This window comes from Misgurnus anguillicaudatus, chromosome 22 (genome assembly GCF_027580225.2).
Source record: "Misgurnus anguillicaudatus chromosome 22, ASM2758022v2, whole genome shotgun sequence".
NCBI lineage: Eukaryota > Metazoa > Chordata > Actinopteri > Cypriniformes > Cobitidae > Misgurnus > Misgurnus anguillicaudatus.
The window spans coordinates 48,003,522-48,031,350 of NC_073358.2; the positions used below are offsets into that span (position 1 = coordinate 48,003,522).

Here is a 27,829-nt window from a genome sequence, read left to right on the forward strand (position 1 = left end):
CAAGTGTAATTCATTTTAACTGTAAAATAAACAACAAAGTACTGTATTTTACAAACAACAATTAGCTGTAAATTGCTTTACAGTATAATGCTGCAGTCCATTTTACAGCAATTAATAATTTTTTTACAGAACTTTATTGGCAACTTTTTTGCCAGCTAAATCCTGTAAATTCTACAGTCAATTTTTTACAGTGTGGTTATTTTTAGACCGATGCCAATGGTCTAATCAGACCCAATGGATTATGCCAAGCCATGCCCAAAGTGTTACCACCAGACACGGAGATCGATTGAATGGATTCCAAAACATTAAAAATCAAATGTTTAACTCTAGGGGAGCTGGAAAACTAGCATACTTTCAAAAAAAGTGGAGTGTCCCTTTAAGCCAGTTCTTTGTATCATTTACTAAATAGGATTTAGAAAGGAATTAGTAATAAGTAAATACATACTTTTTGTAGAGAGTAATTTGTAAATAATCTAATTACATGATTGAAACTGTAATTAGTAACTAGTAATTAATTATTTTTGGAGTAACTTCCCCAACACTTTGTGCTACCTAGAATCATAATATTAAAGTGATAGATCCTCCAAAAATGAGAATGATGTCATCATTTACTTACCCTTAAGTTGTTACAAACTGTATAAATAAATGAAGCTATTTGTAATCAAGCAGGAAACAGGAGCACCATTAACTTCCATAGTAGAAAAGAAAAATACTATGGAAGTTAATGGCGCTCAAAAACGCTGCTTCCTTTGGGTTCAGCAGAACATATTAATTTATACACAACTTGAGGTTGAAAAATGATGACAAAATGTTTTGGGTAAACTTCACCTTTAAAACGGTGACTGGGGGTATATCTGCTATACGACGTTTGGAAGCAGACCATTATCCTAAAAGCAAAGCAGAGAAGTTTGATCTGATATCATTCATATGATATTAAACATCTGAGAGAAAACGTGAAGATATTTTTGCATATTCCTCACAGTACCTTGTCAGTACCATACTTTAGGTTATTTTTTTGTGATAATCCAACCTTTAAAACACGACCTGTGATCTGTTCAAAATTATAGTAGACAGTTTTAGCGGCAACAACATAAACAAATGGCCCAAATTTAACTTCCTGGTAGACTTCCGCAAAGATTATTTCTGATAACACGCAAAATAAATAAGTAAATTACCTTATTTCAAATAGTTCAAGCGTATCAACACCGAGCGACATTACCAAAATGTTAAATGAACGTACAATGTTAGCTACAGATCCTTGAATTCTTGCCTGGCTGCCAAAAGATCCATGGCCGATAAACAAACACAAACAGGAAGTTACCTTCGGGCCAGGCATGAAACCGTAGCAATGCGCGAGCATCCGATGAAACTGTCTAAAGCAATGAAAGCTTATAAAATGAGCTAATTACATTACATTACATTTGTTCAGCTTCTCCTTTTTAACACTGTACATAAAATAACCACTAAATGTCATTATTTCAGGAGTTAAAGAGAATAAAATCCTATAAGCAGCTCTATCCATCCAATTCCTCAAAACAGCAAAAGTCTGCATAAGGTGACGCATTTTTGAAAACTTGCTCTGTTTTAAAACCTGGTAAGCTTCGGAGGTATTGGATGTATGCTGATGCAAAGCCAAAATGCCAAATTTTAAGGCAGCACCACAGGATCAATCCCAGAATGCACTCAGTCTTTCAAGGCAGCTGGTTATGTATGTAACAAAGCAGCTTACTAAGTTTTAAAACAAAGCTACTCTCTATTTGACAGTCTGAGGAGGCATAATGGCCGTCTTTGGAGTGTTTTTGTTTTCTGTTTCTACCGTTCCCTCCTTGCCTTTTTTCCTTGGTGGTTTTTTGATCGGTGTTTTCTTTGGTGTGACGTCGCCTTCCACTTCTACCTTGGTCCCATTTATCCCCTGTTTCTGTGGAGTTGTAGGCTCAGGGGTTGAGTCTGAAATAGGGGCCACCATCTTCTGGAGGTTGCTGGAGGTGGGAAGTAACGGTTTGTTGGACCCTGTCGTTGAGCGTTTGGTCTTTTGAGGCGGGGTGGGTTTTTCTTTGTTGACTTGATGGGTTGACACACCATTGGATTTGACTCCTACCGTGAGACCTTCGTTACGATTCAGGCTCTGGGTTTTCTCTTTTAGCTGAGCCGCTAGTAGTGTAGCAGCCTCCGAGTTTATGTGCGGATGCATGATCTTTGGACTTTTAGGTGGATCTTTGGCGGTGTCAGTGGTTTTCTTGTCCGAGTGGAAGTTTCCGATCTTCTTCCAGGCGTTCTGGAACGTTCCGTTGATGTGTTCAGAGGCTATGTTAGTTTTGCATTTGCTTGGAGATTTGTTTTCGTCCTTCTTACCTTCCTGATCCTTCTCGCCGTTCTTGCTCGACTTCTCCTTTGACTTCTGTTTCTCCTCAACCTTTCCAGAGTTCTTCTTCTTCTCCTTTTGCGTCGTCGGAGTCTGGCCTTGCTCCGTTTGGTTGCCTCCAGATATTCCGTGGATCCAGGACACCTTGGGTTTGGTTGAAGGGTCTGGAGGACGAGGTTTCGTTTTCTCTGGGGACGGGACCTTGCCGTTACCTTTGACCTCTAGTGCCGCATTATCCTCCTCCTCTTTGGAGTGTTTTGAAAGACGAGCGATGTGAGCATAAACGGCCCCCATGGTTGACTCAGAACCGCTGGTGGACCCCTCGCTGTCAGAGAACTTCAGGAGTGGCTGCTCGGATCCATCATTAACATATGGCTTTGTCGTCTCTTTGAGAGATGTGTACTCTCCAGCATCTTCTTCATTAGGCGTTGATGATATTTCTTGAGTAACACTAGAACCTCTTTTCTCATAACTCTCATTCATAGATTCTGAAACGGTAGGAGAGAAAATTTAGTGAAACCTTTTTCCCTCCAGTACCACAATTTGAATAAAAAGCGCTGAGTCACATCCTGCGAGACTATCTTCTGCTGACTTTGCGTTTAATAGCATTCGATGTTTGTATTATCTGGATACACGTGACATACTCGCCCAAAGTGGCGGCGTTTAGCACAGTACTGAAAACTATTAAGAGACCTCTTAATTCCCAGATTACTTCTCCCTGTTGGACAAACAGATGGCTTATCTACTGTGGTTCCCACTCTCTTACCGTTGGGTGGGAGGGAGTAATGATGGTCGTCTTCGCTCGTCTCACAGGAAGAGAAAGACTCCTGCGACGACCACGATGGAGAAGGTTGGTCCACAATGGAGGGTGGTTCGATAATACTGTTGAAGGTGTTTTCTGGATCATGATGGGTTACTAAGGGTTCATACGAGAGGAAAACAAACAGAAAGGTCAGGTCACATGATTAGAAGACATCTCCCTGAGTTTCACAATGAACAAAAGCTCTTTGATAGCATGTGTGGTCATTTTAGGTTCTCCAGTGTGCACTGGTGACAGACAAGGGCATGCAGTCTGCACGACAAGCGTGGATAATCTGTCTGAAAGCCAACATTGACTGCAAATGCTACTTCAAAGTACACAAGTGCTATTTTGAGCTGAAGAGGAAAGCATTTACTGTGGTGAATTGGGTTAAAGATTCACTCAAAAAGTAATATACTAGTTCACTCAATAACACACATGGACATTTTTTACTTTTACTTAACTGTAAGGTTGTCCTAAACCCATCCCACTTACTGTATTTTCTTCCCCAGAAGATAACCTCTCTTTTTAAACAGTCCTTCCAGAAAAACAAGTTTTTTTGTGATTGTTGCAGGCAAAAATCCTTGATTTTGCGGCCCATTTTCTTAAAAAATGCGATGGAATATACAAGGATATTTATGCATTTTTATCCGATGAAATTGCGGGAACTTTCAAAAATTGCGAGAACTTGCAAAAATTGCGGGAACTTGCAAAAATTGCGGGAACTTAAACTGTTTGCAGCTTTTTAATGATGCTCACATCAGATAATCACGTCACTTCATAACGTTCCTATGGCAACAGGGAACATGGCTGCACTTTTGTGAAGTAAATGCAACATTTTTCAACTTTCTGCTAAGATGTATGTGATTTTTGCTACGAAAATGCGAGGATTATGAAATCATGCAAGCCCTGCATATTTTGTGCACGGAAATCTGCAATTTATGCTGCGAAAGTGTGGTGTATTTGAAAAAATGCACCCCCTGCATAAATATGCTTACTTCGGCTGATTATGCGTTGAATCATGCGATCACATAATCACGTTTTTCTGGAGGGACTGTTTGAAGGGGCACAAGTTACGCAAAATCCACTTTTACAAGGTGTTTGGACATAAATGTGTGTTGGCACAACCACCCTACAGTGAAAAAATCCACCCACTTCTTTTTTAACTCTTTACCCGCAATTGATGCGTTATCTCGTCAATTAAAATAAAACATTTGCATAAAAATGTGTTCCTGATGAATTTTTATGTTAATCTGTAATAGCGCGATTATCCACTGCACTTACCCAATTTATAAAAAAACTGAAGCTGTGTAAAACTGTGTATGTTTTTATAATAGTTCTGAATCTGATCTCTGAAAACATTACTTAAAAAAGCAACTATTTCAGCATAAAAAATTAAATAAATGAATGTATATATATGCGGGAAAAAAAATAATATAAAAAAATATATATATATATTTTTTAGAAAAATACCCATATTTATGAGTTTATAAGCAGAGAAAAAAATATATATAGGATGAAACGTGTTTTTTTCCCCCGTTTTGTTTGTTTGCTTGTATATTGTTTGTTTGAAAGCAGAGGGTCTCTTCTTTCATTTGATATATTTGTATGTTTATATACATTTTTTTTTTGGGAAAATTTTCCTGGAAGGTATTTTGTGAAACTTTTGTGAAAATCAATCACAACGAATGCTTGCAGGCAACTTTAAAAAAAAAAGGCTGGTGGGGAATGAGTTAATCCCTATTAAACCAAAGCAGTGTCATTAGACATGCTGTTTTGATTCTATTTATAATGTGATGTCACACTGATAAAGCCCCACCCACTGCCACTGACTGACAGTCTCAAAGTTTTCACCCTCAGTGATTTGCACGCTGCCTGTCATTTCTCAATAGTGAGATGCTATTATCGCCAATTGAGTTCACAGTAATCAGATCTATTTTAACAGAAAATGTTCACTGTCACATTTGGCAAGGGAGTGAGGAGCAGGAGCTCATTTGCATTTAAAGGTACAGGCACGAAAACACCACATCTTTACTCCCACCCAAATAAGGGCATTTTGGACATGCTATAAGAAATGATCTGTGGATGATTTTGAGCTTAAACTTCACAGACACATTTTGGGCACACCTGAGACTTATAATACATCTTGTAAAAATTGACATAATACGTGCCCTTTAAATTGCGATTTTGGTTGGAGCTTATTTACTTAAATAGCTTTTCAGGAACCAAAAATGCCATACAACATTAAAAAGTGTACAGAGAGCAGTTCCTTCTCAAAGTTTTATGTGGTCATGCAGACCTAGAAAAGTCGGTTAGCTAGAGATTCCTGTGGTTTGTTGCTCACAGCTCCTTTCAGTTGGAAGGCAATGGAGTAGACGCTAACCACACGTGACCTGGTTTTGCCTCTTTGACACCACTACTATTCGGCCATATAAACACAAACTTTTGTCATATTTACATTGCTTAAAGAGACACTCCACTTTTTTGAAAACAGGCTCATTTTCCAGCTTTCCTAGAGTTAAACATTTGATTTTTACCGTTTCATTCAGCCGATCTCCGGTTCTGTCTGTACCACTTTTAGCATAGCTTAGCACAATCCATTGAATCTGATTAGACCATTAGCATCGCGCTCAAAAATAAACAAAGAGTTTCGATATTTTTCCTATTTAAGTGTTACATAGGACAAATATCAAATTTGGTTATTTTTTAGCACAATGCTAATGGTCTAATCAGATTCAATGGATTATGCTAAGCTATGCTAAAAGTGATAGCGCCAGACCCGTAGATCGGCTGAATGGATTCCAAAATGCTAAAAATCAAATGTTTAACTCTAGGGGAGCATATTTTCCAAAAAAGTGGAGTGTCCCTTTAAGGTCAGCCTAGAATAAAAACTGACCATACTGACCCAATCAACCAAAACTGATCAAATACTTTCTATTTGCAAGTTACTGTGTTTTTGTGCATGATTCATCAAATATTTTCACAATCCTGGTTCAAAACTACCCGAAATGTTACTTTAGCGTATCCTTAGCCTAGCTAAGATGTACACAGTGAAAGATATCATGCACTTAAAGACCTACAAGCTGTTTAGTTTGGTTTCTATACTCACAAAGTGAAAAACACTCCAAGAATAGATCTTTTATGTTTAGATTTACCATTTACATGCTTTTTGCTGAAGAGCTCAGACTTTTTAAACCATGCAAAGTTTCTGCATTCTTTTCACTTACATTCTCTCCGGGTGAAAAAAACATTAATAGCACATTTGCAAATCTAAACATTTCTGCAGCACATACCACTGTAGACCACAGAGAAATAAAAGTGCATTTTTGGAGAATCGCCTTCAATGTGACAATTTAAATTCCAATCTTTTTACTTGTTCCAAATACTTGTTGAACTTTAAAATGCTATCTTTGTGTTTGTTGCTATTCACATGACCATCATAGGCATTCGAGAGACCCCTGTGGGATCACCAAACCATAAAATGCATGACATGCATGTTGGAGATGCATTCAAACAGATGCAACGGTTTTATAGGATTTACTGACATCGGACAACTGCTGTTTCGGACGGAGACATACAGACTCAGACTGATCTGACTGCCCACCCACCCTTTACTATATAGACCTTGAACAAAAGTGCATTAATGGTCTCATCCCAGCTGCACTACTGAGTCCTCACAGCTATGAAAAAAACTCTGCTGTTTGTATAGGCAGCAGGTGGCATGTCTCTCTGTCGCCTGTCTAGAAACATGTTTATAAATATTTTAGACAAAGAGAAAAAAACTACACCAAGAGCCGAAGAACAAGTCGCATTTTACTGCAGAAAGTTAAAGTAATAGGAATCACAACCGTTTTCATGTGTTTTGCATTATGGCATTTAAGCACATTTCCCACTAAAAATTTAATAATGTAACGTCAGGATGTTTTTTATTCACATTACAGTTATTAATTAAAAATACTCTAATACGACAAACAAATACTACAGTAACATAAAAATTAAATTTAAGTTATAAATGGGACTGTATTTGTTATCATTACAATGTTGATTGTAAGAGACTTTTTATTATGGTAAAAATATTTTTTTGCCATTTTAAGCATAATATAATTTCTTAATACTCAATTCATTATAAAAAGTCAATAAAAAGCCCCCCCAAACGTATTTTTTAAAAATAAATGTAATGCATACAGTATTCAGGAACAATGTGTTAAAAGTTTTGTTTTTTGAACAACATTTCAGTACATTTTGATGATTTTTACCACAATATTTTTGATAGCCCGATTTTTAAAAATTCAGGGTAAAACCAATCAATGGGTCTCATTCACTAATAATCGCGTACAATTTTTCGTATTTATACGCACACTTGCACATGCACGAGGTTGTTAATTTGCATAAAGCACGCCAAAACCAGCTCCATATAAGGGTTTTTCGCCGCGCAGGTTTACAGAAAATTTAGAGCAGTTTGTCTTTGAAGCAAAAATGCTCGAAAAAAAAAATCCATGATCATATTTATTATCGGTAAAATTTTGTTTATTTTCCCCTTATTTATTTGGGAGGTTTTGCTGTCGCTGGAGGAAGCTAGTGCTTTCCACGGAGTAACATTTAAAGAAGTATTGGATGCGTTAACAAATATGCCATTTAATTAATATGACAAAGACGCGCATCTGTATCTAAAATAAAAAAGACATGAGATCAAGTGATTGACGTTTGAACTTCTCATTACATTTACATGACGTTTAAATTAGGCATTAAGTAGATGCTTTTATATAGAGATTTAAAAAGTGAGGAAGGAAAGCGTGAAGATTTGTCATTACGTGCATCTTCTTTATATGTGTAGAAAATATAATATAATGTATGTAATAATAATATAATATTATATAATATAATGTATATAATAAAAATAATAATATAGATAATGTATAATAATATATAATATAAAAAATATTATAATATAAAATATAATCATGTAAATTTTGTATATCAACATTATTATAATCATTATAATTATAGCCTAGTATTTGATTATAGCGTACGTGATTATTGGGTATGAGTGGTTTTAGGTTTTTCATGCATTTTTTCGCAAATTTTTAGGAAAAAGTTTGATGCGAAAGTTTTGTTGAATCACGATTTGTTCGTGAAAACATCCGTGGGCACATACGCACAAATTTGTGCGTACACATGCTTACTGAATGAGACCCATTGTCTGTTTGTTTGCCAGAAAAGGTTTAATGCGATCTCTTTGTCAGGCTAATTGTTTGTTTAAAAATTATAATCCTGAAAATAGTTTGGAAGTGTAAAACAACTTTACAGTACCATAAAACTAACATTTGAGAACTATAAATTTAGGAACAATGTTTAAAAAAGTATAATAACAACAATTATAGACAACCTTAGCTTGCATTTATTAAAACTAAATGGATTTTCTAACTTATTAAAATGATTTAGCTTAATGTTTTCTTATTTCTTAGGGGCATTCATACCAGTTGCACCACCTAACTTCTGCAATGAATTTACATTTAACAGACTGCTACTTGGATGCTGCCTGGCATAAGCTTTTTTGCTTGTCATATTAAATTCATAAATATACTATAGTATACTAATATATATATATATATATATATATATATATATATATATATATATATATATATATATATATATATAGTTTTACATTGGTTGTTCTACCTTAACATTTGAGAACACCCAAATTTTTGGACAAAAGTTTTTAAATTATCCTAACATAGTGCTGGGCAAAGATTAATCGCGCAAAGGAAATCTGGCAAAGGAATAAGAATTTTTTTCTTGAATTTACTTAATACAAGAAAAATTAAGCCAAAAATGTCTTATTCCATTGGCAGATTTCTTTGCTTGCTTTAAGCACAAATTCGCTTAAATTTGTCTCAAAATTAGACTTATTTTCTTAGGTCATTTGCTCATTAAGAAAATACATCTTAATTTAAAAATTTGTAGATATTTCTACTGAAAACCAGTAAGAAGAAAGTAATTTTTTTCCAGTGTAGACAGATGCCCCGTTTGTCATTTTACATGAATGAGTTTTAAGTATTTACTATTAAAAATACTGAAAATGTATTTAAACTCGATGGTTTTATAGAATAAAGTGACGTGTCATACACGGTAAATGTACCAAGTTACTTTTATAGTACACTACATAATGTCCCCGGACACAAAAAAGCATTTCATGTCATTGACCCACAAAAGGCTAAACTTAAAAAATGACTGTACTTTTACCCTACACATCTAATTTAAACTATAAGCAGAAACAAAATGTGGAAATAAAAGTCAAGAGGAGATGAAAGCGGGGTAAACATTTGCATTATTCTTTCGCCCTTTTCTTATTCTAAATCTATCATTACCAGCTGTAACAGGGTTAAAAAGAGCTCTGAAATACCCAGAGGTATATTTGTTCACTTCCTGTCTAAAGACCCCCCGCCCCTCGGTCTCCTATGAGGGTAGAGTTACAAAAAAGTGGGGAAAGAAAGGGAAAAAATAGCAGACCTCATTGCTGCGGTCACCCAATGAGGACAGCAGAACCGCTGACAGGAAGAGGAGACTGACGAAAAAGTAAAAATGATATTTTCATCCTTCCATAAAAGAGTTTGAGGGGGTGGGGAATGCCGGAGAAGGAAGGAGAACCTGGTAGATGTTACATCTGCATTTGCTTTCAGTTCTTCTTCTCACGTTCTGATGCAAAGCCTTGTTTTTACCTCTCTAGAGAGTAACTGTAAAAACATCCTTTTGTGTTGATTCTGATCATGTTTAAAGTCTGCAAAAACATCCTTTCTCTGTTGTTTCTGACCATGTCTTAAGTCACAGTACTTGCCAAAATAATGACAAGATTTCTCACTCAATGCCATCATAAAATGTCAAAAAGAAAGGGTTGGTTTGTGTCTGAAAAAGTGCTATCTTTGTATTGCTGTTTAACACATGTTTGGTCTTTGTTGTCTCTCCAGGGTTTGACAGCCTGAGGAGGTTTATTGTAACAAGCCACAGGGCATACTTGACCCTAACCAACAGTGCCATCATTGTTTCAAGAGGATTTTTTTATACCCAGACCCTATGGGAACGACTCTTTAACTTATGTAATGTGTTAAATAAGTCTCCTTTAAGACGGCAACATGGCTTGGGGCTTTCTCTTGTTGGCTTATCGCTCTCTCATAATAGACTTCATCCATGACCTATCGCCCACACAATGGGCCATTGTTTGTTTTAATTTAAAAGTTGTGCCCTCCATATATTCCTTTAAAGAATCCAGCTTTTATACTTTTTTAAACTATACACTGCAAAAAATATTTTTTTAAGGAAAAAAATCTTAGTATTTTTGTCTTGTTTTCAGTAAAAATATCTAAAAATTCTTAAATTAAGATGCTTTTTCTTGATGAGCAAAACGACCTTAGAAAATAAGTCTAGTTTTTAGACCAAAGATATCAAATTTAAGTGACTTTGTGGATAAAACAAGCTTAAAAAAATCTGCCAATGGGGTAAGCAAAAAAAAGTGAAAATTTTTCTTAAAGGTGCAGTGTGTAAATTTTAGCGGCATCTAGTGGTGAGGTTGATAATTGCAACCAACGGCTCAGTCCACCGCTCACCCCTCGCTTTTGAAACACATAGAGAAGCTACGGAAGCCACCACCGGACAAACACGTCATTGTCCCAAAGTTTGTCCGTTAAAGGCTTCGGTAGAAATATGGCAGCACAAAATGGCGACTTCCTTGTAAGGGGACCCTCTATGTGTGTAGATAAAAACATCTCATTCTAAGGTAATAAAAACATAACGGTTCATTATGAAAGGTCTTTATACACCCCTGATAATATAGTTTTATATATTATTTAGCATTTCTATCAAGAGATCCTTTTAAAAATTACACACTGCACCTTTAAACACTAAATTCAAGAAAAATTCAAGACAAATTTGCTTACCAAATTTATAAAAAAAAAACTAAAGCAAAAAAAATTATTTACTAATTTTAAAATCTGTGTATGTTTTGATAATCATTCTGAATCTGATCTTTATCAAAATTCCTTCACAAAAATGCAATAAACATATTTAAGAGTTTATACACTGCAAAAAAAGATTTTCAAGAAAAAAATTTCTTAGTATTTTTGTCTTGTTTTCAATAAAAATATCTACAAATTCTTAAATTAAGATGATTTTTCTTGATGAGCAAAAATACCCAAGAAAATAAGTATAGTTTTAGCCCAAAAATATAACATTTAAGTAAATTTAACAAGCAAAAAAATCTGCCAATGGGGTAAGCAAATTTTTCTTAAATTTAGTGTTTAAGAAAAATGTTCAAGATTTTTTTGCTTATCCCATTGGCAGATTTTTTTTTGCTTGTTTTATGCACAAAATCACTTAAATTTTATATTTTTGGGCTAAAAACTAGACTTATTTTCTTGGGTCATTTTGCTCATCAAGAAAAGCACTGTAATTTAAGAATTTTTAGATATTTTTACTGAAAACAAGACAAAAATACTAAGAAATGTTTTTCTTGAAAATCATTGTTTGCAGAGTAAGCAGAGAGAAAAATATAAATAGATATATTTTTAGAAGAAAATTTTCCTGGAAGGCATTTTGTGAAACTTTTGGCGGGGAAGAGTTAAGCAAAGATTCGCTTAAATTTTATATTTTTTGTCTAAAAACTAGACTTATTTTATTAGGTAAAAACAAGACGACAATACTGAGAAAGTCATTTTTTGACTTTGGAAAAGTAAAATATGTTTTCAAACTTTATATAAAATTATCTTAAGATAGACTGTTTGCCAAGACGGACCTTAGCACAAGGTTTCAATCCGGGCCAAATTTGCCTCTTTAGGGATCAGTCAACTGTCGGTTTTAGTTTAATTCAGGTTTATTTATATAGTACTTCTCCTAATCCAAATTGAATAATAGCAGCTTTAATAAAGTTTTCATCAAAAGTAAGGAAGTAAGGGGATGAATAAAATGAATAAGAGAAAGAATGTTTGGATTCAGATAATAAAGACTTTAAAGACTTGCAGTGCCAAAAGAAATAAAAATTGTACAAAGAGCATTCCATCCAAATCCTTAACATCCCATTTGTCTCTGTGGCCACTGGACTTTAAGCATCATTTACAAATTATGTTTGTCATTTTTGCACCAAAAGTGTTTGTTTAATCGGCACGCCAAGCTTAAAGAGTTTAAAAGAAGCCGACACTACGGCTGACCATTCAGCACAAGATGTCCTTTAATTCACCTACAGTATGCACATTAAAATGGGCTACCGCCAACACATAAAACATACACAGTGCACAGCTGACTAAAGGTCACCAGTGCCAATTTTATACAACATGACCTGTTTAGGCTAAACAAGATTTCCAAAGATTTAAGTACAGCTAGTAGGAAACAAGACATTCAGTTTAACCACTTAAGACACTCTGGCAGGCAGACGCAAACAAATGTATATATAAACTAACTGCATTATACAGCTGTTCAATGGCCAAACCCATATGCTGACCAAAACCATATGGAACTTTAGATGATGGAAAAAATAGACATACCAACAACTTTGGGTAGTTTTTGTCTCCTGAGAGGGATTCTGGGAAGTTTGGTGCTGATTCGGCTAAATCCGCCACAAAGGATTATCTTGGCTTTCTTGCTATTAGTGGAGTTTTCTTGGTCAGAGCTGAAAGAAGAAGTTCGATGTTATTTTGCATATCGGACAATTGTGGATTTGTGTTGGTGCATAGTTTTCCAATACTTCATGTCTCTAGGTTAAACAATGTCCAAAAAAAGCAACAAATACAGATTTGGGAGAAATGGAGGGATATGTCGTGGACCTCACAGTCAAGGTGAGATAATCTAAACTCAGTTAGTCTTACGTTATGTCATTTTCCTTCAACTTAGAAAAGGTGGAAAATTTAAGAAACCTGCTGATTGACAATACTGAGAGTCTTGAATCATTCAGAAAACAGGGAAACTCTTTATACTTTAACTAACCATGAACGATTCTGTTGATAAGTTTCATTATAAAATGAGACACTTGAACATGATTTTAAAGTTGATGGTTGAGATGGGTGGCGCAAAGGTCTTTAAGAAGATATATTTATCATAAAAGGTGGTAATAATCCCTCACATATCTGTACTTGAAATACTTTTAAACATTTTGTTTAGTTTAGGGATTCACATTGACACAGATATCCCAAACCAGGAGTGCCCAAACTCGGTCCTGGAGGGACAGTGTCCTGCAGAGTTTACACCGATCCTGCAGGACCGAATTTGGACAGCCCTGTCCTAAACAATCCTACCCTTAACTCCATCCACTGTCTGCCATGAATGTGGTCGTGCATCAGACAAAAAATGGTCTGTTACACGTTTAACTTTTCCCCCCGCCATTGACGAGTGAACTCGTCAATTAAGAGAAAACGCTTCCCTGCCAATGAGTTTTTATGGCAAGCCATATTTCCGCTATTATCCACTAGGTGGCACTCTTACACAACTTATAAAACACTGAAGCATCCACTGATCTAAAAACAGTAAAAACGTTGTGTACGTTTTTATCATCGCCCAGAATCTGATTTATAAGAAGAGGCTTTTACAAAATTGCAATTATCAGCTTTTTGCTTGACCTACCCATATTTAAGAGGGGATAAAAAGAGATTAAATTAAGATGAAACATTTGAAGAGTTTGGTTCCAAAACACAATAAATGCCTTTTTTTTTTAAATGAGTTACCACCAAAATCAGTATTGTATCTGGTCAGTATTAAAAAGTAAATTCTTAATTTGACTTAAAATCAGATATCTGCTGTGTTATTTTGTTATATTTTCTTCTTTTTTCCAAACCACGACAAACGCCAGTCCTCCTTCTCTGCAGAATGCAATAAATCCACTTAACCAATCACAGCGCATCATTCCACACATTGTAAACAATGGCGTCGCATTGGATACACAAGGAATCCTAGTTTTCCTCATCTACTTTGTACTTCGTGATCAACAAAAAAACAAAAAAAAATTTATACTTTTGATGGCATTGATAAACCTGTGGTGGTTTTCTGTGGTGGGGAAGAAACGTAAGTCATCAAAAACGAATAATTTTACGTGAGAGGAACTCGGGCGAAGGAAAAATGCCGGCTGTTGCTTGTTCTCACATGACAGCATCAAGCTTTTGTCATGCTAACACATTGACCCCAGTGAATCTTATGAAAAACTTTACATTATATTACGTGAAGTCAACGAAAATCGAGCAGGACCAAAACATTTTACAGCTGATCGCTGTCAAAAAAGTTCAGCAACGACGTCCCAAGGACAGTGTTTTTATTATAACAAAGTAATTGTTTTCATTAATGCCATTAATTTTTATGTTCCAAAATCAGTGTTATAATTTATATATTGATTTAATATATTTATAGCATTTTGAAAAAAAAAACTATTGATTTATTGCTTTTGCAGGAAAAATAATCAGATTTTACAATAAGTCTTTAAAAAAACAAATTTTGGATTTGAATTTCTAATGTTACTATAACCTAAAGATAATATATGAAAGTCTGTAACAGAAAATAGTGGTTTTCATCTTGTTACTTTCTTGGTTAAGAAAACATGTTTTTACCGAAATTAGTCAAAATGGATTTATTGTGTTTTGGAACTAAACTCTTCATTTTTTGTTGGTTCTTTCATTTCATATATTGTATATGTTTATATGCAAATATTTTTTTCAAAGCATCAAGCTTTTGTGAAGATCATAAAAATAATTGGTGCTGGCTTGCAACTTTAAAAAAATGTCGGGAAAGAGTTAAAGAGTTTTTATATATTTTAATATAAAGAATATAATATAAATGTTAATTCAGGTTGTTTCGGACTTACTTGCGGTTGTTTTTGTTGCTACAGAGGAAACAGCAACACAGCAGAGAGAGAAGGACGATGAAGAGGAACGTCACCAGCGTTCCTGCGGCTATAACTCCCATTCGCTGATTAGGATCTAAAAAAGAGACAGATTTCGAAAACATGAACAAATTCAAATTATTAAAACGCTTTTCAGCATGAATAAATGGTGGACTGGAGAACAAGACGCAATTCAGATATAAAAAGCAACAAGCACAACCAACCTGAAATGCATACGAAAGCATTAAAAAAACAATAACGAAACCCCACCTCTAAATGTGCCTATGATGACCCCAACGTCAAAGGGGGAAAAGCAAATTGCGCAAAAATGTATGAACGTGGTCATACAGAAGAATACAAATTAGCCACTTCATAAAATACAAAAGAATTGCCATGAGATAGCGTTGGTAAACAAGTACTAAAATATATATATAATTATTTTAAAATATAACATATTAAAGCAAATTTTAAATGTTCTGTTTTTGCTTAAAGAGCTGGCACAAACTCTTACAATATAATATTAAATAAATTGAGATTGGCAGTTGTTTCCTCTAAAGAACAAGAAGTCAGCCAATGGTGTCTTTACATCTGTTGCCAGCAGGAATTATTACGGGAACATATTGTGTGTAATAGCCCAGATCAGCCCGGGAACTGAAATGACCATTCACAAGAGCTCATCACATGCATAGTTAGAGAGACAGCTCAATATGGATGACAATTTAAACTTGGACCACCAAACAGTGCTACACAGTGTATCACACTAGAACAGCCAATTGTTATTTCAATAAGCTCATGTATCATTTTAAAATGTAACTAGTGTACAACATAGTAAGCATTTAAAATTATACAACAGCACCTTGGGAAGTGGATCATATTGGGGCGTTTTGAGCTACCATAATTTAAAAACACCTTGTACTGTAGTGTCATATCTTAAAATATATCAGTGCCATTGTTTGGTCTCAAGATGCACACAGTATTGTTTTTTGTAAGGTTTGTTTGTAAAAACTACTTTAATGTCCTAATATAACTAAGGCGTAGTCCTGGACTAATCTAAACCCTGTCCGGGAAACCGCACCATTATGAGATTTCTTTTGAGATATAATAGCATACTTTAAATATGAGAGCTCTTAGGAAAAATGAAAAAATAAATTACAGTATAAAAACATTTAAAGCATAAGAACCCATGACAACCTTTGTGATTTATGATAGGAAAGAGCTGTGCTCGGGTTAGGTGTAGTGCGGTGTGAGACATCCACGCATGTCCTGAAATCACAGCTGTCTAAAGGAAGGTCTGCCACCGTGACATCATTACTGCTTTCATTCAGATCCTGTACTGACCCACACCTTTCCTCACTGCCGTTTCTCTCGCTCTCATCCTGCAGTATTCCTCTCAGCTGTGTGAAATAACTAGGCAGGCAGGAAACGAGCCAAAAAAACACAGCCGTAAAAGTAAGACACTTGTCTGGAAAGCCCATCAGGGCGGCTATGCGGAACTGCTGCTGTCTACAGTACAGCAGTGACCTACATAGTAAAGACTACGCACACAAACCTCTACAAAGGCATGTTATTGACAGCAACTGTTGTTGTTTTTTTTATATTAAAATGTTTATGTCAAGCCATAATATTGAAGAATAAGCCGAATGAAAGTTAACAGTATATATGAACGACTACAATGGCCGGCAGGAATTTCAGTGACTAATAGCCTACATTACGTTATAACAGCTTCTTGTGCAAAGCTATCGTGTGATCTGGAATTTCATGTTAAATCAATTATTCATGCTAATATTATGTAACTCTCAAATCAATTACGGTGTCTGCGCTGCATTTTGAACATTGTGAAAATCAGACACATAGAGTAAAAACAACGTATGATGTTGATGTTGGCAGGGTACCATGTGTGATTTAAGAGCTGTATAATGTCTTATAATCACAGAATGCAATGAAACCAAATGTGCTGTGTTCTTTATAATACCCATAAACACTGGGATGTGAAAATCCCTCAACATTACGTAATATTAATATTTAAATGGGATGACAGCGGAAAAAATTTTTAACCGTGAGAATCAGGTTTACAGGTATGTTCCTGATACACATCTACTCACACACACTTTTGACCTGTATAAAACATGTTTACACTGCAAAAAATGATTTCCAAGAAACACAACTTAGTTTTTAGACCAAAAATATCAAATTTAAGTGATTTTGTGCATAAAACAAACAAAAAAATCTGCCAATGTGGTAAGCAAAATGTTCTTGCATTTTTCTTGAATTTAGTGTTTTTTGCTTACCCCATTGGCAGATTTTTTTGTTTGTTTTATGCACAAAATCACTTAAATTTGATATTTTTGGTTGTTTTGCTCATAAAGAAAAAGTATCTTAATTTAAGAATTTTTTGATATATTTACTGAAAACAAGAATTTTTCTTCTTAAAAATCTTTTTTGTATATATTGATATTTATTTTGTTAATATATTTTGATTACATAAAAAACACAACACTTTTAAGAACTGTCATAAAATGTATTTTTTTATCAATTTAGGTGATTGTATTTTTAACTTTTACACACTGAAAAAAATGTACTTAAAAAAATCCTCGTAACAATTTGCATGAACTTTTTTTAAGTAAAATTTACTGCTTTTTTAAGTACAACTTACCTACTAAAATTAAATAAAATCTACTTAATAATGCATGAAAAACATATTTTAAATAATACAAATATTTTTTTAGAAGTTTGATTTATTTTAATCGTTTAAGTAAAGTCTATTAGTTTTTTTTTGTTGAAAATTTAAGAATTGCTGTCCTAAAAATATTAAATAAATCGTATTTAGTGTGTTATTTTCTTTAACATAGTTCAATGGACTTAGTTATTAGTTGATTCTGAACAAAAAGCGCACACAAACTGGGTTTTTGACATGCATTGTCAGCACTGTGTAGAAAAATACAATATAATGTTCCGTACAGGGTTCATGTAAAGAAACACTGATCACCTAAACGGTGCCAAAATTATCATTTACAACAACAATAATATAAGATCTTAAACCTTTATGATATTTTATTAACAAATATTTAAGTAGTTAAATTCTTATCAGTTCTTATTCTGTGATAAAGCTTAAAAAATAAAAATATCCAGGCGCAAAGGATTGTGGGTATTCCTTACAACATGTGCAAATAAATTTAAGTTAATTTTACTTAATTTAATGATTAATTGTGTATTTATCATCATTTTACATAGGAAAATCTAGTTCTCAATAAATGTAAATATTATTATGTAGAAATTATGAGAGTTAATCTAATAAATGAAGAGTTTGGTTCCAAAACGCGATAAACGCCATTTTTGAAAAAAAATGAGTTACTGCCAAAATCAGTATTATATCAGGTCAGTATTTAAAAGTAAATAATTAATTTTACGCGAAATACAATATCCGCCGTGTTATTCTGTCATCTTTTCTCCCTTTTTTCTCACTCCTCCTTTTTTACAGAACGCAATAAATCCATTCCAGAAATTACAGCCCACCGTTCACGCAATGTAAACAAACAATGGCGGAGCGTTAAGTACACGGAATCTTAGTTTTCCTCATCTACTTTGTACTTCGTGATCAACAAACAAAACAAAATAATACTTTAAAGGCATTGATAAACCTGTGGTTGTTTTCTGTGACGGGAAAGATTGTCATCAACATCTAATAATTTACGCGAAGCTCTCGGGAGACTGGTGCTGATCTCGCGACAGCATCAAGTGTCTCATGCTAACAGATTGACCCCAGAGGATCTTATGAATAACTTTACATTATTTTACTCAAAGTCAACGAAAATCGAGCAGGACCAAAACATTTTACAGCTGATCGCTGTGAAAACTGTAAGTAGACGACGTCAAGTATAACGGCTGCAATGACAGTGTTCTTAATATGACAAAGTAAGTGTTTTGATTAATGACATTAATGTTTATTTTTTAGTCAGTGTGTACAACTGTTCAACTAAATGAATATAAAATGGCAAAGATGAATGCACATTTGAATTAATAGATTTCTAGCATTTTGAAACAAAAACTGTAATGGATTTATTGCATTTTGTGGAAAAAATAATTCGTTTTTATAATAAATCTTTGAAAATCAAATTATGGATTTGAATTTTTTATGTTTTTATAACCTAAAGATGCTATGGGAAAGTTTGTAACAGAAAATAGTGGTTTTCATCTTGTCACTTTCTTGGTATAGAAAACACGTTTTTACCGAAATTTGTCAAAATGGATTTATTGCGTTTTGGAACCAAACTCTTCATATATTACTACACCAAAAAGTTAATTTTTTTCAGTGCAGTTTTATAGCTGTAGAAGTTACTTAATGCTAATAAAGTAATGCTACTTTTTTGGTGGAGTAACTTAATATTGTAATGCATTACTTTTAAAAGTTACTTTCCCCAACACTGGTTATCACTGGGGGGCTGCACACCAAAGCAATTAAACGCGGCTAAAAAACGCCAGGCGGATGCCGACTGTAGGCACTTGCCAGCTTTTTTCCAGCTGAGCACTTTGGTTTCTATGATTCTTCTGCTTTGTTTATTAGACGTTAAACAATGTCCCAGTCAGTTGTTGTGACATTTGTCCCGCCACTCCTCTGCTGTGATTGGACGGCCGAGTGATTAGTGACATTGACGAGCTGAGCTTTTCACCCAAAGATGAATATTTTTCAACTCTCGGTGCCCAGCGCAGAAAAAACAGCGATGGCCGGCGCTCAACGGAAAAAAGCAGAAGTTTTGGAATATAGCACTTGAGTAATATTACAACCCCTGTTACTATCCACTAATAATTTATGAGAATAATATTTTCTTAATTCTTTAATAACATATCTGTTGTTTTAGGTGAACAACATGAGAGTGAGTGAATGACAGAATTTTTGTTTTTAAAATAGCTGTGTCAAGTAGACAGCTACTTCCTCTTCCGTTACGTAATGGAAAATATGATGCTGGACCCCACAAGTATGTCTCAACACTTCAAGAGCATTTGTATCTTCAGCGGATAAAGCTTAAGATATTTATTTTCCAAACAGAGAAAGAAAAAAGTTTTTCTTACGTAGATTGCAGTCCCCTGATACCGGGTTGCAGTTCATGTCGTGGCATGGACAGGTCTGAGCACAGTTCACGCCAAACTGACCAAATTCACATGTCAGGTTGCAGCTAAAATTAGAGGAGAGCACAACTGAACATCGAAGAAAGACTTTGTATACATAACAACAGCAGCAACCAGTAAAACTGGCATCAGGCATTTTGAGAATTATGGGCGATTATGCAATTATTGAAGTGATGTCATGACAGTCGGTCCGATTTTAAGTAAAGATCTTTCTAACAGTTAGGGGTGGTTTCCCAGACATGGATAAGTTTAAGCCAGGACTAGGCCTTAGTTTAATTAGGAAATATAACTAGTTTTAATGAACATGCCTTACTAAAAATATTACTTGTGTATTCTGAAACTAAACAAAGGTGTATTTTAAGATATGTCAGTGCAAGTTGTTTTCAGTTTGGAGGGCTCTTAAAATTAGTTTAGTCTAGGACTAGTCTAATCCCTGTCCGGGAAACCGCCCCTTAAAGTCAACGGGCCTTTATAAACTCCACATTTATTTTAAACTTTAAATTTCTTTTACACTTTACAAAAAAATATAAAGTCTACATGAAAACAATCAGAACACTAAAATAATCTGCAAGCCAAAGTTTGAAAAGAATCTGTACATTAAGTGCTTTGGCCCATATTAACAAAAAAATTGCAGAGAAGATAAATAAAATATAACGTTTGAGGAATATTGATTAAGTGCTGCCTTATAAACAAAGCAAACATGCAAAGTAGTACATGCAATGTATCGGCCAATAATCGGTATCGGTCAATAAAAGCAATTTTCACACTATCGGCCGATAGTTTAAAAACAGCCGATAGTCAGAGCTCTCTGCATAGAAAATATAAATATAATGTAATGTTTTAGAAGTTAGTTAATGCAAGTTAATATAACCACAAAACTATTGGTATTAGCATTGATATCGGCAAATATCCGTCTGAATAATCGGCTATTAGTATCGGTGGAAAAATGTAACATCGGTGCATCTCTAATACAAAGTTCAACTGGTAGAGCATGACGCTAGCAACATCAAAGTTGTGGGTTTATTTCCCACACAAATGAATAAAAACCATTCAGCAAGAATGCACTGTAAATTATTTTGAATAAAAGTGCATAAATGTTTTGAATTAGTGTTTCCACTGATGTCTGTTTTCATGGTGCAATGTTCAATTCAGAAATGTATTTACAAAAAAAATCAATGTTTTGGGGTGTCTTGTTTATCATCTTGTGTTACCCATCTTTAAACTATTTGTTATGGCACGTTAAACAGTGTTTAGGTGATTCATACTCACATGGAAACAGGGCAACATATCAACATGACCTAAGTTATGTTTAATACTGAAACTATGTGTGTGATTCAGCTTTGACTTACTATGTCCCATAAAATCCAGGGTCACACAGACACTCTCCTGTGACGAAGTGACAGTCTCCGTTAAAACAATGGCTGCAATCCTTCTCACAGTTTTCGCCATAGGTGCCGTTAGGACAGCGCACATCACAGCTGAATACAGATATAAATAAACAGAGTAAGAATCTAACAGTGACTTTTTAACATTGCGGATTTGAAATAATTGTTATTGAATTCATTACAAACAAGCCTCATTAGATATATATATCGAGGACACTTTAGGTTTTTAAAATCGCCGATCTTAAAACGCTGCATAGACACTAAACTTTCTGATAAGCACCAACAAGTACATAATTTGTACATATACAGTACATAACTTACAGCAACTGCATTTAATCTAATTTTGTGTATGTTACAATCATACCGATCTCCGATCCAGCCGGGATTGCAGTGTGAACACCTGCCATCGATTCGGCTACAGTGATGGCCGTCTTTGCACGGTGGACACTCTTCCTTACAGTTCTCTCCGAAGAAACCCGGGGCACACATCTGATCGCATTTAGTGCCGTTCCAGCCGCTCTCGCAGGTCACACATCGGCCCTCTGTGACTTTACAGGGCTGCTGGCCTTTACAGTGACCACACCTGCCGGCAACAGACACAAGGAAAGATTTTATAAATACATGATCAAAGTACTTTAAACTAATTTCTATGTGCCAACACAGTTCAAGTTCAAGATACATTCTTTGTAAATGTCTTATCGTACACAAACTTGCTTTAAGGATGCTAGGATATTTTATTGAAAAACATAACACCAGTGTTGGGGTAACGCATTACAAGTAACGTGCATTACGTAATAATATTACTTTTCTGAAGTAACGAGTAAAGTAACGCATTACATTATAAATGTACACATTATGATTCTAGTTATTTTTTTTAAAAAATGAATGTGAGTTACTTTTCAGTTTAATTAATTTGTATAGTAAAAAAATGTACTGAATTAAACTGAACGTAGTCACGTAGAATTACGCAATCTACGCGCGTGCGCCTGAGCGAGAACAATTTAAGTCAGAAATGGAGATGGCAGGATAGAACTTGACATTTTTGCGATGGAAATATGCAAATGAAAGAGATTAAGTCTTAGCCAAGTAAGAAAAAGTAATGCTGCGTTTACACCAGCTGCGGTAGAGGCGTCAAGGGTGAGTGATTTCAATGTTAAGTCAATGTGAAGACGCATTGACGCGCGTCTGGAGATCTCGCAGCGCGGATGAGGCGTTTGGTGCGGCGCGGTAGACACAATTCCGCCTCATTCGCGCGTCTAATTCGTGCGAATTGAGCGTCTGGCGCGGTACACGCGAATGGTGCTTTTTGTGCATTTTGCTTTGACGAGAATTTGCTGCTGACGCCCGAGTTGCAAAATTAGAACTTTGGCGCATTAAATGCACAATCAACATCAGCCATCTTGCAAACCGCATAGCACTTGCCCCTTCCACAAGAAGCGGATTTTGCCTCTGACGCACATCAAATGCTTGTTTTTTCCGTGCGTCTACTTCGCTCTAGACGCGCAAATGCATTCAAACTGTTCAAGCAGCAAACTAGGCGCAGTAGACGCGATTTTGACGCCTCAAACGCGGTTGGTGTAAACGCAGCATAACGCAAAGGTAACTTAAAAGTAATGCAAGTATTACTTTCCATGAAAAGTATGTTACTTAATATTGTAATGCATCAGTTTTAAAAGTAACTTTCCCCAACACTGCATAACACAAATAATAAGATTTTAATAAGACTTTTGCCACTTTTTTCCCTTTTGTGGTCTTATTGTAAAAACTAAAGAAGTTCAAATGTTTTCCTCACCTGTTTCTGCAGTTTTGTCCATAGAAGCCAGCAGGACATGGTTCCCGGCACAGCTTCCCTCTGTATCCGGGTTTACAGGTACACGAGCCATCTGTCGGGTTACACTTTCCATGGACTCCGCACTGGCAGTAGCGATCACAGTGTTGACCCCAGAGCCTCTCCCTGCACTGGCATCGCCCTGTAAACTGCTCACAGGGTGAGTTGTTACAAGTGCACTGAGCCCCACAGTTACGCCCGTACCAGCCCGGGTTACAGATGCATCGTCCGGTGCTCTGCTCGCACACTGAATTGATGCTGCAATAACAGTTGTTGTTGCACTGTGCTCCCCAGAAACCCGCGTGGCAGGTACATTTCCCGGTTTCTTGGTCACACTTCCCTTGTTGACAATGGCAGGGTTTCTCACAGTTTTTACCCCAGCGGTTGAGGTAACAGGTGCATTTCCCGGTCACATCGTCACATTTACCGTTGGGGTGGCACGTGCACTTGCCCTTGCAGTCTGGACCCCAGAACTGAGGCGGGCACTCTAAGAAATGCAAAAAGATACACTGTTTGTTGTCTATATACTTGTAAGACATTTAACAATATGGATTCATATAGATTAGCAACCTTGTAGGTACGTACTGCCATGAGATTGTGTTGGGAAGATGGTACATTTTAAATGTTTGAAACTTTTAGCACGGTAACAGCACATCCGTTAACGCTTGACAGAAGGCTTGTATGAAGTGTGGCCCACAGCCAATCACAGTGGTGCAACACATGCTTCGGTCTTCTATAAACGTAATTGGCTGGCTCTGCCTAGGTTATGTGCATAAGGCGATCTGATTGGCTGACGCACACGTTGCCGCTTGAAAGTTGAGAAATATTCAACTTCTGCCGCGAGCCATGGCAGTGACGCGGCGCAGATGGATCCACAATTCAGTCTGGCAACGCATGACGTAACCCATTAAATTGAATGAGACGCGTCAACGCTTACGCCCCATCTGAATGTACCGTAAGCACATAGATAGCCTTTACAGAGGACAAACCCCCAAAAGTTGGAGAAAACAAAGTACTCACTTGTGTCACAACTTGCCCCAAAATACCCATGACGACATCGGCATTCATTCGGTCGTACGCACACCTCATTCTCATTACAAGTGAAGTTACCCTCACAGAGAGCTGAAGAGAAATAAATATAATCAATACTGTATGCAAATAACTTTCAAGTCAAGAAGAGATCCATCATGCAAGAGAATGAACTTACGTGTTAAACAGTCTTCGCCTTGTTGCGCCCATCCGCTGCAACACACAAGCTCTTGTAACCTTTCAAAAAGATGACAAAACAAATTAAGATTTTGAACATTGTGAATACAAAGTCTCACAACCTCTGACGGCTGAAATTCAGCATTGGTCTATTTTGCAAACACACTGACCCACATTTCAACTGTCTATGATAGATCTAAGCATGCATCTTATTCGTGTGGCTCGCAAGGAACACTGGGAATGTCTGGGTGCCATCTGCAGATTGCCTCAACTTTACAAGAGCAGATGTTTAGGATAGCAAACATACACAGACTCGCACAAACACAAGCGTAAGCATTCATTCCCATCTCCACCCTCTCGCTGTCAGAAGGCCGACATAGAAACCAGACAATCGTTTGAAGTGATAACTTGTTGGATCAGCAAGCATGGAGCAACAATGATTGGATCCAAAATAATGCCACAGCTTGATGTGATTAGTAATGCAAAGGTACTAAATCAGGCCAGTGTTCAAGCTGGTATGGTGTTTACAAGCTTGAAGAACATAGACTAAATAGATATAAGAACAGACGTATGAAGGAAGCTTTGGATTATTATTTGCATCATAATATTGGATTTAAAGATGCATTTTGTAACGTCCAGAAGGATCTCTTGACAGAAATGCAATAAAATATATATAACTATATTTTCAGTGGTGTATAAAGACCTTACATAATTAAGGGTGCACCGATATATCCACCGGCAAAAAAGTGTCAAAAAGTCATTCATTTTCATTGAGAGCTGGCGGCGAGCCGTGGTGCCGCATCGAGGAGAGATGAAATCAGTTCAACTTTATGGTAATGAGCTATGACGCGGTTCGGCGGCAAACAAACGAAAGGCGGAAACGTTGGGCGGCAACCAATCAAAAGGCGGAAATCTGCGCTTGAGAGAAGTTCAGAGAATGCATTCGAGCGTCCAATACACCTTTTCTATAGCGTCCTTGGCAGGGCAGCCAGAGCTTTTATTGACACTCTCGCCTGTGGCGGTTAGGCTGAAATAAAGCCTGTTTTCATTTACATTTCAATGCCTAGTATGTCGATTTAATGGTCGTGTTGAAAAAATAGATACAGTGTTGCGGGGCGAGCTGGGGCGGTCAAAATAATTTCTTAAAAGAGGGACCCACGAGTTGGAAAATACCCCGGCCCGCGCATTTTTCATGATTTTCACAAAAGTTTAATGCTTTCCAGAAAATGTTCTTCTTTACATATATAAACATACAATATATCAAATGAAAGAACAGAAAAAAAACATTTTATCCTACATTCATTAGTTCTCTTTTTATCACCTCTCAAATATGGGTAGGTTTCTTCAAAAACACCAAATTTTGAGCAAAAAGCTGAGATAATTACATTTTTGTAAAGGACTTTTGATAGAGATCAGATTCAGAGCGATCTTGAAAACATTCACGGACATACAACTGTTAATAATTACGGGTTTTATAAGTTGCAGAAGTTTAATAATAGCGGTATTATGGATAGCTGGAAATACTCGTCACTGGCATGGAGGCGTTTTCTCTTAATTGACGAGATAACTCGTCAATCACGGGGAAAGAGTTAAGATACACCGGTCAAAAGTTTTGAAACAATTTTAAAACAATATTGAAGAAGTTTTGGCTGCTTTTCCGAAATTACGAAATACTCGTCATTGGCATGGAAGCGTTTTCTCTTAATTGACGAAATAACTCGTCAATGGCGGGGAAAGAGTTAAGGGCTCGTTATAGTCGTGCGTAGGTCCTACGGCGTAGTGGCAACGGCGTAGGTTCCGCGTCGGTTTTCATTTATACTTTTGCGTCGTCGTCCGCATCTACGTGCAAACACACGCGCGACCGCTGGTAGGCAGTATCCACGCGTGTAACCACAGTAGCAGCAGAAGAAGTCACAGAAGAAGAAGCTAAGCAAGTTAACCCGGAAACGAAGAAGAAACAGCAACTTGTTGTGTATAATTTGAGAAGACCAGCAATGATGAAAGTAAATAAACAGCGATTTTTGATGCAGTTTGAGTTAAATCACTCCTCAACTTGGCTCATCTTTGTTTTCACCGTCACAAACGGAAATACCTATGACGCAGTTTTTTTAACCTGACGGGAGGGGTTCTGGTGGACCAATCACAGAGCTTGCGGTCCGCGTAGATCTGACGCGCTGTTAAAAATTTTGTGAGGTGCGCGTCAGGCTACGCAGAGCTACGGACAGGCTACGGATAGCCTACGCCGTAGGCGTAGGATCTACGCACGACTATAAATCGCCCTTTAAGATACACCGGTCAAAAGTTTTGAAACAATTTTAAAACAATATTGAAGAAGTTTTGGCTGCTTTTGCGAAATTATGAAATACTCGTCATTGGCATGGAAGCGTTTTCTCTTAATTAACGAGTTAACTCATCAATGGCGAGTAAAGAGTTAAGATACACCGCTCAAAAGTTTTGAAACAATTTTAAAACAATATTAAAGAAATTTTGGCTGCTTTCCTTTAATATTCAGTCATTTAATAAAATTTAGGTTTTCTAATAAAAGAAATTAATTCTTGGCACAACTATTTTTTTGTCAGCAAAACCATAAACATTTCAGTTTAGTGTTTCTTTTGACAGGTAGTGTTTTTAACTATATGAAATGTGACCTGAATATCCTTTTCTGAGATTCACATAATATTTCTAGGTACCAGATTTTGAATTGACTATTTAACTCTTGCTTCATTTATATTATCTAGTACAACATCTACAACATAAAAGCTTTTATGACTTTTCTTTACATCTAACAAATGATCCCTCCTATCTCTAGCTCAAGTGCTTCTCTTTAAAACCAAATGCTATCCAAGTACTTAGATGTAAGACATATGCTGCCCCTCATATTCCACCACATGTGACCTCCATGAGGCCTTGTCCACACGTTTGCTTCCTCTGAAGCGAGGGGTCTGCTCTCTGCCTTCACTCAGAGTTTGTTTAGCCTATGTGTGCGTGTCATCCACAGACATGATCTACACCACAGCCCTGACTTCTCTGCTCAATGTCAAATTTAACATACGGACCACAGCCATGACAAGAAGCTAGACCCTCGTTCGTGTACGGGGATAAAAGCTTAAACAAATGGAAATTGAGCATCAGTCAACAGCTGGAGGGGCCAACGTGGTTCAACAACAATAAATCCTGTGTGGAAATTCTGAGCAATTTTATAAAATGAACGTGAACTTCCTGTCAACGTCTGTCGTTTGTGAAAAGCACAGTTTGCGAGAATACAAGCTAGATG

The 27,829-nt window shown here is 36.1% G+C and overlaps 1 protein-coding gene across 1 annotated transcript in view; it reads right to left on the minus strand.

Annotated features, from left to right (window-relative positions):
• Positions 1 to 748: 748 nt before the first annotated feature.
• Positions 749 to 27,829, minus strand: part of scarf2 (scavenger receptor class F, member 2) — a 30,240-nt gene continuing 3,159 nt past the window's right edge. Inside the window, exons 2-11 of the mRNA XM_055198416.2 lie at positions 24,557 to 24,615; positions 24,370 to 24,471; positions 23,314 to 23,836; positions 21,886 to 22,104; positions 21,486 to 21,614; positions 20,080 to 20,183; positions 14,995 to 15,109; positions 12,695 to 12,819; positions 3,129 to 3,278; positions 749 to 2,850 (exon numbers count right to left, since the gene is read on the minus strand). Coding sequence (XP_055054391.2) covers positions 1,754 to 2,850; positions 3,129 to 3,278; positions 12,695 to 12,819; positions 14,995 to 15,109; positions 20,080 to 20,183; positions 21,486 to 21,614; positions 21,886 to 22,104; positions 23,314 to 23,836; positions 24,370 to 24,471; positions 24,557 to 24,615 — 2,623 coding nt within the window. The 3' untranslated portion in view covers positions 749 to 1,753. The remainder of the gene's footprint in view (positions 2,851 to 3,128; positions 3,279 to 12,694; positions 12,820 to 14,994; positions 15,110 to 20,079; positions 20,184 to 21,485; positions 21,615 to 21,885; positions 22,105 to 23,313; positions 23,837 to 24,369; positions 24,472 to 24,556; positions 24,616 to 27,829) is intronic.